The sequence below is a fragment of the Triticum urartu genome, chromosome 2A (genome assembly GCF_056163025.1).
Source record: "Triticum urartu cultivar PI428250 chromosome 2A, HENAU_Tu73, whole genome shotgun sequence".
Classification (NCBI taxonomy): Eukaryota; Viridiplantae; Streptophyta; class Magnoliopsida; order Poales; family Poaceae; genus Triticum; species Triticum urartu.
The window spans coordinates 567,665,189-567,677,500 of record NC_141874.1 but is presented as its reverse complement, the minus strand read 5'-3'; the positions used below and the strand labels follow the sequence as shown (position 1 = coordinate 567,677,500).

The 12,312-nt window shown below is 46.2% G+C and overlaps 1 protein-coding gene and 1 pseudogene across 1 annotated transcript; one reads left to right on the top strand and one right to left on the bottom strand.

Annotated features, from left to right (window-relative positions):
* Positions 1 to 517: 517 nt before the first annotated feature.
* On the top strand, positions 518 to 1,563 carry LOC125538788 (uncharacterized; annotated as a pseudogene).
* Positions 1,428 to 5,852, bottom strand: LOC125538789 (uncharacterized). Its single transcript, XM_048702076.2, has 3 exons — positions 5,532 to 5,852; positions 3,506 to 3,724; positions 1,428 to 1,757 (listed from the first exon to the last, which is right to left on the bottom strand). Exons 1-3 carry the CDS (start codon positions 5,799 to 5,801, stop codon positions 1,704 to 1,706), a joined length of 543 nt encoding a protein of 180 aa, XP_048558033.1. The 5' UTR covers positions 5,802 to 5,852; the 3' UTR covers positions 1,428 to 1,703.
* Between the last annotated feature and the right edge of the window lie 6,460 nt (positions 5,853 to 12,312).

Below are 12,312 nucleotides of genomic sequence, written 5' to 3'. Positions count from 1 at the left end.
GAAAGAGGGTGAAAGAGAAGTTGAACATTGCGAGGGAGAGAATAGACTTGGAGAAGTGAGAGAATATGCAAAACAAGAGCTTGAAAAGGCAGCGACATTGCAAGGAATTGAGCTCAGGAGAGAGAAATTGAGACTTGTGAGAGAAACGGAGGAGTCGAAGATCATATTAAAAGACTCTAGCCTCTTAGATGATGCAGACAAGAAATGGTTGATCAACATAAAGAAGAGGACTAACAAGCACAACAATGGAGGCGTTTAATTCATTCATGTATCGCAAATCTATGTATGTATAAATTGTTGAATTTTATTTTGACATGTGTTGAATTGTTGAAGCATGGTTTACTCTGTTTTGTCGAATTATTTAAGTGGCGATGATTTGTGCTATATAATGGACATGCATAAATTTACATGTTTTTTTAGAATCAAATTTACATGGATATGAAGGTTTATATATGAAAAGTGTGGTCTTCCAGGAGAACAACATTTAGAGCTTTAAATTTGCCGAATGGGTTGTAGATGCCCTTGTAGTCCAAGTCGTCTCGCATTACCCATGAACATGCGGTCCGTTGTCTCGTGGCCACTTGTTGATGATTCAAGTGTTATTTCCAAGAAACGGACAATTCAATCCATGCGCGATTGGCTAGTGGAGTACAAGTAATTTCCACAAGGTTTACATTTCAAAACAGCTGCTGTCCCCACAAGCCATAGATTGGTCTACTTTAAATAAGCTCAGTAGCAGTGGAGTATTCGTTGCATTATTGGAAGGGATGTGTAGCAGGAGGAGGTCCGTCGCCCACGGCAGCCACCGGCTGCTCCCAGCGGACGCTGATGACGACGGCGAGTTCACCTGCGACGGCTGTCTGGTCGCCGGCGCCGGCCCCGGTACCTGTGCGGCCACCCCGTCTGTGGCTTCAAGCTCCACGAGGTATGCGCGCGCAGCTTCCCCAGGACGCTCAAGTCCATCGTCCACTCCCAGCACAGGCTGAAACGGCGCGAGAGCGCTGGCGACGGCAACGTCAGGTGCGAGGTGTGCGGGGAGGACGTGAAGGGCGCGTGCTACGGCTGCAGCGCCGGTGGGTGCGCTTCCGCGACAGTCGTGGTGCACCCGCTCTGCGTCCGCCTGCCGCCCGTGGCGCGGGGTCCGGCCGCGGCGCACCCCTGCGGCCACGACGCGTGGCTCGTCAAGAAGTCGGATGGCGGCGCCGCGCCGGCGTCTATGTGCGCGGCCTCGATGTGGCGTGGAGGTACCGGTGCGGGACGTGCCGGGTGGACGTGCACCCGCGGTGCTTCGTGCCGCCCGCGGACCAGTGCCGCGGCGGCGAGGCGGCGGCCGCCTCCATGGGGAAGCGCTGCTGCCTCGTGTTTGGGCAGGACTTGACGAGCTGCCTCAACATCAGCTACTATTACCGTGGTGCTGGCTGGTATACTCAAAGAAAAAACAACCATGTTTTTTCAAACAAAAACAGCATGATCTTGCTACTATTCCACATTACTACATATAGCAAATGGCATGACATTTCTAATCAGGACCTATGAATAATACAAGTATAATACAATGCTTTACTGCGGGGAAGTTAAAACTTTGCATCATGGCAAGCTTTTGCTTGCCCTCCCATACAGAAAATTTCAGTTTACATCAAAGCTTCGAAGCTCAGCTGCTGATATCTGTTGTCCGCAACCGTTATAGATCTTCAGTTTTGAAGCTACTGCTTCACTCTGCCATGATCATTATTCCTGATGCTTACCTTGCCCTCTTCCTGCAAATAGTGACAGAATAAGAAAACCATGCTAGATACCTAACAGTTCCAGGTAGCAAATGGGCTAGTCCTCTGGAAACTTCAATGATAAGCATAAATGCAAGTTTGGCGGTTAACAGGCTGGTCCTCTGGAAACAAGACACTATTTTGAGAAGCTCGGGTTTATGTTTGCAGTTGCTACACAATTTGCTGAGTTGCCAAAATTCTTCTAGATCATACATCACAATTCACATCTCGCTGCACATTGATATCATTTTCACATTTCATATATACAAAGACAACTTCATCAAGAATGGTTGCAGAGCTAACTAGGTTTGTTTTGTAATCCTGCTAAGCAGATAGAGGTTATGTATTCCAAAAGGGAAAATAAGTAATATATAGTACGCACACTCGTGCGTATTCGAGTCAAAAGGGAAAATAAGCTCAGCAGAAACAAAACTACCAGAATAACTTGCAGTCTGGTTAGGTGGGAAAATCAAATCGTAAACATTAAGCAGGAACAACTACGGCAAATAGTACTCCCTCTGACCCACAAAGTTGTACTAAAGCAGCGTCAATTAGTATGGATCGGAGGGAGTATTAAAATTACAGTGACGGTTTTACTGTAGCTTCTTTTGGGAGGGATTAAAAGCAATGCGAAGCCACATTGTGGCTGTGGTGTGAAGCACCATCACATGTTTCTGGTGACCATATGTTGTGTTTATATGGATGTTTCGTGTGTGAAGCTTGACCTCAAGCTCACAGGGTATCATAACCAGAAATGATAAATTTGCCATATCCTTGCACTATGTTCAAGGCAAAAACAGAGGGTTTTTTTTTTGTAAATGACAAGAGTGATGTTCTGTGACTGTCTCAAAAAGCGGGCAGGTTAGCACCAAAATGCAATAATGTACAAGCAGGGAAAAGTGATCAATTTATAACTTTGGTGGGCGGCAAGTTAATGTAAATGCTATTCTCCATAATTCTCCGTTTTATGATGTTTTTCTGAAGTTCACCAAAATGTTGGGTGCTTTGCTGAAAGAATTACTTCACAAAAGAATCAGCAATTTGGAGCTGAGCAGGAAATGCAAAGCATAACTTCCAAAGCATTATATTTTGAAGTTCTGTACTGTGACTTTAAGAAGTTATTTGCTCAGGCTGTCCTGCGGAGTCTTGTCCATAGCTAAAACTTATCATCCCTTATGTGTTATGCATAAAAGGAATATATGAAAGAATATGTTTCCTCCTCACATTCTAATATTCCATACATGCAATCCACAGCTGTAAAGAAAATGTACCACATGCTAGCTTACAAGAAATTATATGCAAATCTAACAATTTTGAATGATGAACTTACCGAAGCTTTTCATGAGAATTGCTACAATGAAAAATACCTTGTGCCAAAATTAGCATGTCATGCTTAACTTAGATAAATGTATGGACAACAACTAATGATCATATATAGGTGCAAACTGTGTTGTTACGCCTATGCCAAACATTATTTTTCAAGAATAATATGAGGTACCCATGTATTCATATGGATCACCTATCACTGATTTGAGCATTGTAAGATCAATATAGTAGAAAATTGGCAATCAGTCATACTAAGAAATTATGACCAATTGGGTCCAAGATCTGACGAATGCTTACAAAGTAAAGTGAACAAGAATACACGAACTATTTACAACATAAGAGGGGGAACGTAGGTCTGTATTAACAAGAATAAACATAATAGTACTCTGTTTTGAACTATGATGCTCTGAACATACCTCGTTCGCATTCACAGGCTGCTCAAGCTCAAGTCTGTGGGCTGACATTCGAGCAATCTCAGAGATGGCCGTGTCGCGGACCTGCATATCATCACCAGCAAGCTCCTCGTATGCAGCCTCGAATGCTTCCTGCCAGAACCGTGGAAGGCGTACCTCATCGCTGGTGCGTGTGTACATGTCCCACATCCGACCAACTAATTTCTCCCTTTCCTCCATCTCCTGCTCAGTTATAACAAGCCTATTTTCATTCAGAATCCAATAACCAAACAACTATAGTGTTATGCTTTCCAATGCCAACTATCAATACAATGAGCATCTTCTCAAATGATAAGAATTTTTTGGTGCGCAAAATTTGGGGGTGTTTAGTTTGTGGCTACACTTAAGTTGAATAAGAGAAGAGAAAAAAACATCGCAAAAAAAGTTCAAAAAATAATGGACGACAATAATTGCCACACGTGTGGCATCTAGGGGGTATGTGCCGCACGCCCCGTGTGGCATCGACACAGGCCCGCCCGCACGAGCACGTCCGCGCGCACCCCACCACAGCCCGCACGTTCGGTGTGCGGCGCAATCGCCCGCACTAGCACGTCCGGGCGAGCGACCTCACGGCCCGCACGACCCGTCTCGGCCCTCGCCCCTCCCCGCCTGCGAGCCACACGCCCTGCGTGGCAGTAACCACGCGTCCCGCCGCGATTGCCATGGTCCGAACCCTCTTCCATGTTTGTTTAACTGTAGTTGCCATGTCTGACAACTACAGTTGCCATGGTTGCTCAACTGCAGTTGCCATCTCAGGTCAAGTGTCGGATGCCATTTTTGGGCAACTGTAGCTGTTGCCATGTATGGTCTGGTCTACTACAGTTGCCGTGATTTGAAAAATTTAGGATTTGCCACCTACTAACACTAGACAGTTGCCATGTAGCACTACAAAAACATGGCAAAAAACATGTTCGGGTAAAAGAGAGAGTTGGCATCTGCTTACAAGCACACTAGGGCAGTTGCCATGTACCCTGCAAAATCACATGGCAACTGATAGCTTTTGGTGTGTGGGAGAGGAGACGGGCATGTGGGCGACGGTGGTATCTTTAGGAGTTGCCACCTACTAACACTAGACAGTTGCCATGTAGCGCTACAAAACAGACGTGTCAACAATAACATGTTCGGGGTAAAGAGAGTTGCCATCTGCTTATAATCACAAATAGGGCAGTTGCCACGCACTAGCACTGGACAGTTGCCATTTAGCGCTACAAAAACAGACATGGCAACAATAACATGTTTGGGGTAAAGAGAGTTGCCATCTGCTTACAATCACAAATAGGGCAGTTGCCATGTACCCTGCAGAAAACATGGCAAATGACAACTTGGTGTGGGAGAGTGGGAAAAAGGGCAGTCATGGGAGATGGGGAACAGAAGTCGTGCGCGGCGTGCGGGCGCGACAGCAGTTCCACCGCACGCCCCGACTCGCAACCGGTCTCGTCCGAGGGAGAAACAGCGCGCGGGCGAACTACCTACACACCACACACCGGGCTTGTCCTACGTGGCACACCAAATCCATCTTTTGGTGTCAGGATTCGTGCAAAAAACAACCAACGACGATCTAGGCGTGTGGGCGAGTTGGAGACGTTCCACACGTGTGGGCGTTAGTGTTTCCGAAAATAATTAAGGAACGTATAGGAGCAACTACGTGTTCTAAGAAATACTCTTGAGTTAGAGAACTTAGGCCATCTCTTTAGTTCCTGGCGAGATTGTGATTTGCAAAAATGTAGCAATAAAATTGTGGCATTCGTCAGACATTAAAATATAAGCGGATTTGTTTTCCAAAGAAATGTGGATAGCGCAACAATCCGGATGCCTTATCTAAAGGGCCTCCTGATCCGGATACAAGAAAAGATTCTTCACGGGCAGTCCTTGTTGTGAAACACACATTTGAGCTTGCGCGTACGAACAGACCATACATCAAGCACTTGGCAGGTAAGAATACGGAGGGGGTGCGAACTGCGAAACGAACAAAAGCAAAAAAAAATCTTACGAGGGAATCGAGATCGTCACGGAGTGGCGCGTCGAGGTCCCCTGAGACAGCGGCTGCTAGGTCGCCGGCTGACCAGCGGAGGGAGACGGAGGCGGCCGACATGGACCAGAGCGCGAGGAGCGCGATGGCGGCGAGGGCCCACACCTTGTACCGCCCCTTCCCGAGGAGCGCGGCCTCCGCGGCCCCGCCCGTGGAGGAGGCGGGGATGCTGATCTTAGTCGCCAGCAGAAGCGGCGCGGAGGCGTTGCTGTCGCCGGCGAGGGCCTTCATTGCTGCTGTCGGTGGGGGTGGGGGTGGGGCGGGAGTGTGTTCTTAGCAGCGAGCCGGTGGCGATGGGGTTGGCTTTTGTAGTTAGTGAGGTTGGCCGCGTGGGCCCTGGTTCCGATCCGATGCCACTATGAGAGCTGATGGTGGCTCGGTTGAGCCTTGTGGTGAGCGTGGTGGTGGGAGCTGAACGGCTTGCCTCTAGTGGAGAAAAACCATCCGGGCCAACACCACTGTAGCAACTCAGTTGAAAAGAGTGAAATGCATAAGGCCGTCTTCAAAGGAGACCCTTCAACTTCGGTATATGTGTGGGTTGTAGTGTCTGAATCGTTTGTGTCAACTTTTATCATCCAATGAAAACCCCATCGATCCACGGAATGGTCCGAACGTTCGTTCTCCAGCAAACTGGAGACAAACATGGGGGAGTTATACCAGTATCCGAACATCTACTTAAGCAACAAAAAGTTAGCACGTGGTCCTTCTCCTTTTTTCTTTCTGCACATGCATGGTCCCTTCCTCTCTCTCTCCTCCCAAGCCGATAAATAAGGATTAATTTATGAAACGAACTTGCTAAAACTCAGTCGACTGAGATTTAAAGAGGTCTGAGTCGACCTTGCAGCATTTTGTCCCATCGTTTGCAACATTTTTTTTCTTGCCAGTTGCAACATCTGTCTTGCTAGTTGTAGCATGTCCTCCCTCATTTATTGTAGCACGTCATCTCACAGTTGCAACATCCTTCTTTGACAGTCGTAGAATTTTTAGTCAGAACGAAATTAGCAAATGTTTCCGTTGCTTGCAGTAATGTCGCAACAATTTTCATCACCATTTGCAGCATTTAGCCATGTCGCTTGCAGCACCACAATTACGCTGACGTCATTCGACTTAGACTTCGTTAAGTCTTAGTCGACCAAGTTATAGATAGGCCTTTTGTGAAAAGGGTTGGATGACTCTCTCCCACATTATGTCTGTGAACCATGTCTGAACATAAAAACACACATATACCGTAATCATATGCCGGTCAGCTTTGGACATGCCTTAAAACCACTGTAATATAGGCGTTATTAGAAGAAAAGAAATCACAATGATAGCAGCTAGCAAAAAGCACCAAACGCAGAATTTATCTTTGACAGAAAGCACTGGCGTGTGTAGAGCCATGTTTTGACGTGGCAACAATCATGAGGATGGGTGGATAATGGTCGTTAAGGCTCGGTCGGACGAATGACTTTGAGTCGACCGAGAAGAGTTGGACCGGTCTCACTCTTTCTCCTCTTGTTCTCTCTCTCCAATGGCGGGTGAAAGGGCATGTCTCTTTCTAATTAGTATTGTTGTTGATGACAATGTATTTTAAGGACTAGTTGTACGCATTGAGCATTTCAGTCATTCATACCGATGGTACGAGACAGTTTTATTCCCCTTTATTAGGAAAAGAGCGAAGACGGATTTTCGCTTTTTTATTTAAGTAGTAGAAAATCCGTACTATTAAAATGGGATCCACAGTGAAATGTATGGGTGGATTCAACGCGTACACAACCTGTATGCACCCACGCTGCCTTCCTCAACCTTGTAACATTCCTTTTGTTGTGTTCTGTCCTTACACCCTTTTACCAAGCGGTAGTACCACTGGTATCCACGGTAGTACCGCTTGTGTGGTACTTCCTGTTGGGGAACGTAGTAATTTTAAAATTTTCCTACGCACATGCAAGATCATGGTGATGCATAGCAACGAGGGGAGAGTATGATCTACGTACCCTTGTAGATCGCAACGAAAGCGTTGACACAACGTAGAGGAAGTAGTCGTATGTCTTCTTCCCGATCCGACCGATCCAAGCACCGTTACTCCGGCACCTCCGAGTTCTTAGCACACGTTCAGCTCGATGACGATCCTCGGGCTCCGATCCAGCAAAGCGTCGAGGAAGAGTTCCGTCAGCACGACGGCGTGGTGACGATCTTGATGTACTACCGATGCAGGGCTTCGCCTAAGCACTGCAACAATATGACCGAGGTAGAATATGGTGGCAGGGGGCACCGCACACGGCTAAGGAACGATCTCAATGATCAATTGTGTGTCTATGGGGTGCCCCTTGCCTCAGTATATAAAGGATGGAGGAGGAGGAGGCCGGCCAAGGCCATTGGTGCGGCCAGGATGGGAGTCCTACTAGGACTCCAAGTCCTAGTAGGAGTCCATCAAGAGGGGAGGAAGGGAGAAGGAAGTGGAGGAGTAGGAAAGGTGGCCGGCCCCCTTTTCCCTAGTCCAATTCGGACTAGAGGGGAGGGGGGGCGCAGCAGCCTTTTCCTCTTCCCACTAAAGCCCATCAAGGCCCATTACTTCTCCCGTAACTACCCGGTACTCCGAAAAATACCCGAATCACTCGGAACCTTTCCGATGTCCGAATATAGTCGTCCAATATATCGATCTTTACGTCTCGACCATTTCGAGACTCCTCGTCATGTCCCCGATCTCATCCGGGACTCCGAACTCCTTCGGTACATCAAAACTCATAAACTCATAATATAACTGTCATCGAAACCTTAAGCGTGCGGACCCTACGGTTCGAGAACAATGTAGACATGACTGAGACACGTCTCTGGTCAATAACCAATAGCGGGACCTGGATGCCCATATTGGCTCCTACATGTTCTACGAAGATCTTTATCGGTCAGACCGCATAACAACATACGTTGTTCCCTTTGTCATCGGTATGTTACTTGCCCGAGATTCGATCGTCAGTATCCAATACTTAGTTCAATCTCGTTACCGGCAAGTCTCTTTACTCGTTCCGTAATACATCATCCCGCAACTAACTCATTAGTTGCCATGCTTGCAAGGCTTAAGTGATGTGCATTACCGAGAGGGCCCAGAGATACCTCTCCGACGATCGGAGTGACAAATCCTAATCTCGAAATACGCCAACCCAACATCTACCATTGGAGACACCTGTAGTACTCCTTTATAATCACCCAGTTACGTTGTGACGTTTGGTAGTACCCAAAGTGTTCCTCCGGCAAACGGGAGTTGCATAATCTCATAGTCATAGGAACATGTATAAGTCATGAAGGAAGCAATAGCAACATACTAAACGATCGGGTGCTAAGCTAATGGAATGGGTCATGTCAATCAGATCATTCAACTAATGATGTGACCTCGTTAATCAAATAACAACACTTTGTTCATGGTTAGGAAACATAACCATCTTTGATTAACGAGCTAGTCAAGTAGAGGCATACTAGTGACACTCTGTTTGTCTATGTATTCACACATGTATTATGTTTCCGATTAATACAATTCTAGCATGAATAATAAACATTTATCATGAAATAAGGAAATAAATAATAACTTTATTATTGCCTCTAGGGCATATTTGCTTCACTTCCATGGTTGTACCATGTCCACTATCGTGAGGGTCTCTGTTGCCCTCTGGTAATTACCGGTAGTACCCCTGTCTCGCACGGTAGTACCATTTGTGCGGTACTTCTGCTTGAGTGCCGAGCATACTACCGTGAGGGTCTCTGTTGCCCTTCTGTAATTGCCTGCAGTACCGCTTGTGTGGTACTTCCACTTTTGTGTCGCATGTACTATCATGGGAGTTTCGGTTATCCCGCCTGCAATTCATGGTAGTACTGCTTACTTGTGCCGGCAGTACCACTCCGACAGTACTACCGCGCCAGTGTCGTGCTGGTCCTCGGTGGGTATCTGTAACTGAAGGAAATATGCCCTAGAGGCAATAATACAATTGTTATTTTATACTTCCTTATATCATGATAAATGTTTATTATTCATTCTAGAATTGTATTAACCGGAAACTTTATACATGTGTGGATACATAGACAAAACACAATGTCCCTAGTAAGCCTCTACTAGACTAGCTCGTTAATCAAAGATGGTTAAGTTTCCTAACCATAGACATGTGTTGTCATTTGATTAATGGGATCACATCATTAGGAGAATGATGTGATGGACAAGACCCATCTGTTAGCTTAGCATAATGATCGTTAAAATTTATTGCTATTGTTTTCTTCATGACTTATACATATTCCTTTGACTATGATACTATGCAACTCTCGGATACCAGAGGAATACCTTGTGTGCTATCAAACGTCACAACGTAACTGGGTGATTATAAAGATGCTCTACAGGTATGTCTGAAGGTGTTTGTTGGGTTGGCATAGATTGAGATTAGGATTTATCACTCCGAGTATCAGAGAGGTATCTCTGGGGCCTCTCGGTAATGCACATCATGATAAGCCTTGCAAGCAATGTGACTAATGAGTTAGTTGCAGGATGATGCATTACATAATGAGTAAAGAGACTTGCCGGTAACGAGATTGAGCTAGGTATGAAGATACCGGCGATCGAATCTCGGGCAAGTAACATACCGATGACAAAGGGAATAATGTATGTTGTCATAATGGTTTGACCGATAAAGATCTTCGTAGAATATGTGGGAACCAATATGAGCATCCAGGTTCCGCTATTGGTTATTGACTGGAGAGGTGTCTCGGTCATGTCTACATAGTCCTCGAACCCGTAGGGTTCGCACGCTTAATGTTCGATGACGATTTTGTGTTATATGAGTTATGTGATTTGGTGACCGAATGTTGTTCGGAGTCCCGGATGAGATCACGGACATGACGAGGAGTCTCAAAATGGCCGAGAGGTAAATATTCATATATAGGACGGTAGTATTCGGACATCGGAAGTGTTCGGGGGTACCGGGTACGTATCGGGTCACCGGAAGGGGTTCCGGGCAACCCCCGGCAAACTATATGGGCCTAATGGGCGAAGAGAGGGATAGACCAGCCCCTAAGGGGATGGTTCCCCCCATATGGGCTGGCAAAATTGGACTAGAAAAGGGGAAGGAGGAAAGGAAAAAGGGAATAGGATCCCCACTTCCCCCTCTTCCCTTCCTACTCCGAATAGGAATAGGAAAGGGGGGAGGCCGAATTGGGAGGACCCCAAGTAGGATTCCTCCTACTTGGGGCACCCCCTTGGCTGCCTCTCCTCCCCTCTAACCTATATATATGAGGGGGCACCGCTAGAACACACACCAACAATTGTTAGCCGTGTGCGGCGCCCCCCTCCACAGTTTACGCCTCCGTTCATATTTTCGTAGTGCTTAGGCGAAGCCCTGCGCGGATCACTTCACCATCACCGTCACCATGCCGTCGTGCTGACGGAACTCTCCCTCAACACTTTGCTGGATGAAGAGTTCAAGGGATGTCATTGAGCTGAACGTGTGCAGAACTCGGAGGTGTCGTACGTTCGATGCTTGATCGGTTGGAACGAGAAGAAGTTCGACTAAATCAACCGCGTTGTTAAACGCTTCCACTTTCGGTCTACAAGGGTACGTGGACACACTCTCCCCCTCTCGTTGCTATGCATCTCCTAGATAGATCTTGCGTGAGCGTAGGAATTTTTTTGAAATTACATGCTACGTTTCCCAATAGTGGCATCCGAGCCAGGTCTATGCGTAGATGATATGCACGTGTAGAACACAAAGATTTGTGGGTGGTGATCGTCATACTGCTTACCACCAATGTCTTATTTTGATTCGGCGGTATTGTTGGATGAAGCGGCCCGGACCAACTTACATGACCACGTTCATGAGACCGGTTCTACCGATAGACATGCAACTTGTTTTGCATAAAGGTGGCTGGCGGGTGTCTGTTTCTCCAACTTTAGTTGAATCGAATTTGACTGTAGCCGGTCCTTGTTGAAGGTTAAAACAACAAACTTGATAAATCACCATTGTGGTTTTGATGCGTAGGTAAGAAGGGTTCTTACTAGTAGCCTGTAGCAGCCACGTAAAACTTGCAACAACAAGGTAGAGGACGTCTAACTTGTTTTTGGAGGGCATATTGTGATGTGATATGGTCAAGACATGATGTGATATACGTTATTCTATGAGATGATCATGTTTTGTAAAAGTTATCGGCAACTGGCAGGAGCCTTATGGTTGCCACTTTATTGGATGAAATGCAAACGTCATGTAATAGCTTTACTTTATCACTATGCGTTAGCGATAGTTGTAGAAGCAATAGTTGGCGAGACGACCATGACGCTACGATGGAGATCAAGGTGTGAAGCCGGTGATGATGGAAATCATGATGGTGCTTTGGAGATGGAGATCAAAGGCACAAGATGATGATGGCCATATCATGTCACATATTTATATTGCATGTGATGTTTATCTTTTATGCATCTTATTTTGCTTAGTACGGCGGTAGCATTATAAGATGATCCCTTACAAAAATTTCAAGGTATAAGTGTTCTCCCTGAGTATGCACCATTGCGAAAGTTCTTCGTGATGAGACACCATGTGATGATCGGGTGTGATAGGCTCTATGTTCACATACAACGGGTGCAAGACAGTTTTGCACATGCAGAATACTCGGGTTAAACTTGACGAGCCTAGCATGTACAAACATGGCCTCGAAACACTGGAGACCGAAAGGTCGAATGTGAATCATATAGTACATATGATCAACATAGAGATGTTCACCATTTAAGACTACTCCA

Bases quoted from the DNA above. Each gene is read 5' to 3' on its own strand.
- LOC125538789 (XM_048702076.2), bottom strand. From the start codon at position 5,801: ATGAAGGCCCTCGCCGGCGACAGCAACGCCTCCGCGCCGCTTCTGCTG. The intron at 3,725-5,531 runs GTAAGATTTTTT...ATAACTGAGCAG, and splicing joins GTGACGATCTCGATTCCCTC to GAGATGGAGGAAAGGGAGAA. The intron at 1,758-3,505 runs GTATGTTCAGAG...CACTATTTGCAG, and splicing joins AGCCTGTGAATGCGAACGAG to GAAGAGGGCAAGGTAAGCAT.